At 53.6% G+C, this 4,418-nt stretch overlaps 1 protein-coding gene across 1 annotated transcript, besides 2 other annotated features; it reads left to right on the top strand.

Moving 5' to 3' along the window:
* Nucleotides 1-488: 488 nt before the first annotated feature.
* Nucleotides 489-511: a microsatellite.
* An 85-nt stretch (nucleotides 512-596) lies between these two features.
* On the top strand, nucleotides 597-3,845 carry Tco025E_09222 (putative phospholipid-transporting ATPase IIB; the record flags this gene model as incomplete). Its single annotated transcript, XM_029376046.1, has 1 exon — nucleotides 597-3,845. The coding sequence occupies one exon, from the start codon at nucleotides 597-599 to the stop codon at nucleotides 3,843-3,845; it is 3,249 nt and encodes a 1,082-aa protein (XP_029223836.1).
* Nucleotides 3,846-4,094: 249 nt separating this feature from the next.
* Nucleotides 4,095-4,158: a sequence feature (A-rich).
* Between the last annotated feature and the right edge of the window lie 260 nt (nucleotides 4,159-4,418).

The following is a 4,418-nucleotide window of genomic DNA, read 5'->3' as shown; positions in this document are numbered from 1 at the left end:
GCGCGACGCTCCCGCCGCCCATCTGCGAGTCCCTGTGCTTGGCTGGCCTCTTCGGCTCCAGCAAGGCGTTCACGGCGCCGGCGTGGGTTGAGCGGAGCTATGTGGGGCCTTGCTCGACGGTGGGCCCTGCTGTGGCGACAGAAGCCGCGGTACGGGCTAGTGTTGTCGCGCCGCCGCCATTGGTGCTTGCGCAGGTGGGTGCACTCGGTAGGTGATGCGTCTTGAAAAGCGGTGGTTCGTCACAAGGGGTCGCCCCGCACATGTGTGCCGCCTGCGGCTGGATCTTGAGTTGATGGGGGGAATTGTCTCATTTCTGTGGCGATATCTTGAGTGTCGAACTGCAGAACATTTTTTTTTTTCGAAGCGCCCTTTGTTTTAAAATTTATTGCCTGCGTCTGACGAGTTTGGAGGTGTTTTGGCAGGAGCTCAGAGGTTGTTGTCTCGCTCCCACTTACGCTTGCTTCTTGTTGTTTGTATTGATGGGTCTGTTATTATTATTATTATTATTATTTGCTTACATCACTGATTTTTTTTCTGTTTTTGTGTATCTTCTTGGCTCGATTCACCCTCTTTCTTTTTCGTGCCCGTAAGCCCTTATGGAAGAGTCTCTGTCGATGGTGAATCTGTATGACAGTGTGAATGGCGGCAGAAACGCCGATGAGGCTCCGCTGTGTTTGCCGATTCCGCCGAGGAAGCACCGCAGTTGCGGGCGGCGCGTGAGGGGGTGGCTCAACATGGATGTGGCGGACGTGACTGAGCCGCGGACGATAGCTCTTGGGTGTGAGGCGGCGGCGTGGTCGGGCCGAGGGTACCCAAGCAACGCGATCAACAACAGGCGCTATACTCTCTTGACGTTTCTACCGCTCTCTTTGTTTCATCAGTTCCGGTCGTTTTTTAACATTTTCTACTTGCTGCTTGCCTTCTCGCAGCTCATCCCGGCACTGAAGGTTGGGTTTATCTTCACGTACTTCTCGCCGCTGGTGCTGGTGGTGCTGCTTTCGCTGATCAAAGACGCCGTGGATGACATTCAGCGGTACAGGCGGGACCACGCCGCCAACCAGGAGAAGGTGGAGCGCCTTCTTCCCGACGGCTCAAAGGGTGTTGTGCGGGCGGCCTCCATTCAAGTAGGGGACCTGTTGCTGCTGCGTCACGGTCAGCGGATTCCGGCCGACTGTGTCTTGCTGCGCACCTCGGAGGGGAGCGGGACGTGTTTTGTGCGAACAGACCAACTTGACGGTGAAACCGACTGGAAGCTGCGACATGCCTTGAAATCGACGCAGCCGCTCGGCAACGAGGCGCTCTGTCGCTTCCGCGCGAACATACGCTGTGAACCGCTTCATAAAGACATCTACAAATTTGCGGGGATGTGTGACGTCGCGGGCATGGAGTCGGAGGCGATTTCGCTTGAAAATACGTTGTGGAAAGACTGCGTCGTGGCGTCAGGCACTCTGGTCGCCGCGGTGCTTCACACCGGCGTTGACACGCGTAGCGCGATGAACTCCAGTAAACCCTCCACAAAGATGGGTCTGATAGAAACTGAATTGAATGTCGTGGGGGCACTCTGCTTTCTGCTACTCTTTGTCATCTCATTTTTCCTTGTCTTCCTGCAGGAGTTTCAGGGGGACTGGGTGGTGATGTTCCTCCGCTTCCTCATTCTCATGTCAGTCATCATCCCTATTTCCATGCGCGTGAACGTGGACGTGGGGCGCATGTGGTATTCGTATGAGATGTACCGAGACCCGAAAATAGCCGGAACCGTTGTTCGCAGCACAAACCTTCCCGAGGAGCTGGGTCGTCTGCAGTTTTTATTTGCGGATAAAACAGGGACGCTGACGAAAAATAAAATGGAGCTTCGCGTTCTTCAAGTTGGTGCCGACACAGTCTTGAATTACACTGAGGTGGATCGCTTTAGAAAGCTTATGGCCGCGTTTTTTGCCGAGCGACATGAAGTAGGAAACCCCTACCCTACCGGTGCTGGTAAAGGTGGCGTTGTGCTCTCGCAACGAAGCTTCCTACGCGATGTCGCATCTGTGGGGGAGGCGCTTCTGGCACTTGTGCTCTGCCACAACGTGAGTCCAGTGATGGAGGATGGCTGCCTAGAGTATCAGGCGTCTTCACCGGACGAAGTGGCGTTCGTTAAGTTCTGTAGTTCCATCGGTATCTCCCTTGTGCAGCGGGATGTAAACAGTATGCAATTTACCACCCCTGGAGGGAGAACGGTGCAGTATGACATTCTTAAGGCCTTTCCATTTACCTCTGAGCGTAAGTGCATGGGAATTATCGTTCGTGAGCGGCGGGAACGTGGCGAGGGGGGGTGCAAGTATCTGATGAAGGGGGCGGACACCAAAATCGCCACTGTTGTACGGCCTTCTGATTGGTTGTATGAAAGCTGTCAAGAATTCTCCCAGGTGGGACTTCGAACGTTAGTATTTGCCCAGCGGACACTAACAGAAGAGCACCTGGCAATGTTTTTGGCGAAGTATAATGAAGCCAACGCCGAGTTGGGCGATACACGTTGTAGTTCCTTGGATGCGGCCATGTGTCTAATTGAAAAGGACATGAAGTTGCTTTGCGTCACGGGTGTGGAGGATGAGCTGCAAGACGACGTCACGACGTCAATTGAGACTTTAGGGATGGCTGGCATTAAGGTCTGGATCTTAACGGGTGACAAGGTGGAGACGGCCACCACCATTGGCCGTTCGACGCGGCTTATTCCACGCCAGGGCGCGGTGGAGGTCATGGCGGCTTCTTCCGAAGAAGAGGCTCAGCAGCTTTTAGATACGCTTCGGCTTCGTTACCTTCCGCTGTCGCACAGGGGCGGCAGCAGCACACCATGGACGCTTATTTTGGATGGCATCTCGCTTTCCTTTTGCCTGGCAGGGCCCATGGGCAGAAGCTTTATTGAGGTGTCCCGAACGGCGTACTCCGTGATTGTGGCACGTTGTTCGCCTACGCAAAAGGCGACCGTTGTTCACGCCATGCGCGAGTACTGCGATAAGACGGTTCGTGTGGCGGCTATCGGAGATGGAGGAAATGATGTCTCAATGATACTTGCTGCCGACGTTGGTATTGGTGTGGAGGGTGTCGAGGGAAAACAGGCCAGCATGGCGGCGGACTTTTCCATCACGAAGTTTGCGCATTGTGTGCGTCTTATAATTTGGCATGGGCGTAGCTCCTATCGTCGTACGTGCCGTATGAGTCAGTTCATCATGCACCGGGGTATGGTGTACTCGGCGGTGCAAGCGTTCTTTTCTCTTCTTTTCGCAGGCACCACCATGTCCGTTTTTAACGGATATCTTCTTATGGGGTACACCACGATCTTTACAATGGCACCCGTCTTTGCGCTGGTCCTCGATGAGGACATAAGGGAGGAGGACGTCAGTGAGTTTCCGCAGCATTACAAGGAGCTCTTAAAGTCTCGGTCCATGAATGCACGGTCCTTTCTGCAGTGGGCATGGATTTCCTTTTTTCAGGGAGGAATCACGATGCTGTTCTCACTTGAGCTCTTCAGCGAGGAGTTATTTCAGATCATGGCAGTCGTCTACACCTCGCTGTTGCTGACGGAGCTCATCATCGTGGCCTGCACAGCACATCTCCGCATACTTTGGAAGCAGCGTCGAAGGCATCTTTATTTGTTCATCGCCGCTGAATGTTTTTCCATTGCTTCCTACTTTGTGGCTGTTTTGGTGCTGCCTGAAACGATTGACCAAAACTTCTTTTTCTCCTGGGGCTGTTGGTGGCGCGTGTCGGTCATTACTCTGGTTATCATCATTCCCATATACGCCCTACAGCTGCTGAGCACCTACGTTGTGTTTAACCAGAAGCTGGCATATTCACTGGTCTGATGCACCCATAGCTCTTTTTTTTTAAATGCTTTTTCGTGGGGCCGGCGGCTGCACGTGGACGGGCTCAAAGGCATCGACCGCGTCCACAGACGCCTGCGGTAAACTTCTTGAAAAGATTCGTCTTTGCCTGCTGTTTCGCATTACTGCGTTCCAACTAAAAGAAGGAAAAAAACAAGCTCAATAAATCAATTCCTTCCTTGTCCCTCTTCATTCATTGATCCATTTTTTGCCGTGTGGAGAACTGCAGGTTTTTGTTTTTTCCTTTTATCCTATATCGTCTGTGCCTGCGCCTTTCCCTTTTCTCTTCTTCTTTGTGGTATACTTTTCTTCAAAAGTACGCGCACGCACACGCACGCAAGCAATGAGTTGACGGGTGGGCATAGGCCGAAGCTCGCGAGGGGCCCCCCACGGCGTCTGCGTGGCCGAGGGGATGGCCGCCAAAGGGGCTTGCGAGCCGCCTCCGTTGGTGCGGATTCTTTGCCCACGTGACGTGTTTCATGGTGCCCTGCCAGGTTTGAGGGACATGCCGCGCGCGTCCATTAGCGCAGGTGTGCACGATGGCGCAGCGTTGCC

The sequence above is a fragment of the Trypanosoma conorhini genome, assembly GCF_003719485.1.
Source record: "Trypanosoma conorhini strain 025E chromosome Unknown Tco_14.4_contig_01025, whole genome shotgun sequence".
NCBI lineage: Eukaryota > Euglenozoa > Kinetoplastea > Trypanosomatida > Trypanosomatidae > Trypanosoma > Trypanosoma conorhini.
The sequence above is the reverse complement of the archived record's forward strand: the minus strand, read 5'-3'. Positions and strand labels throughout refer to the sequence as shown.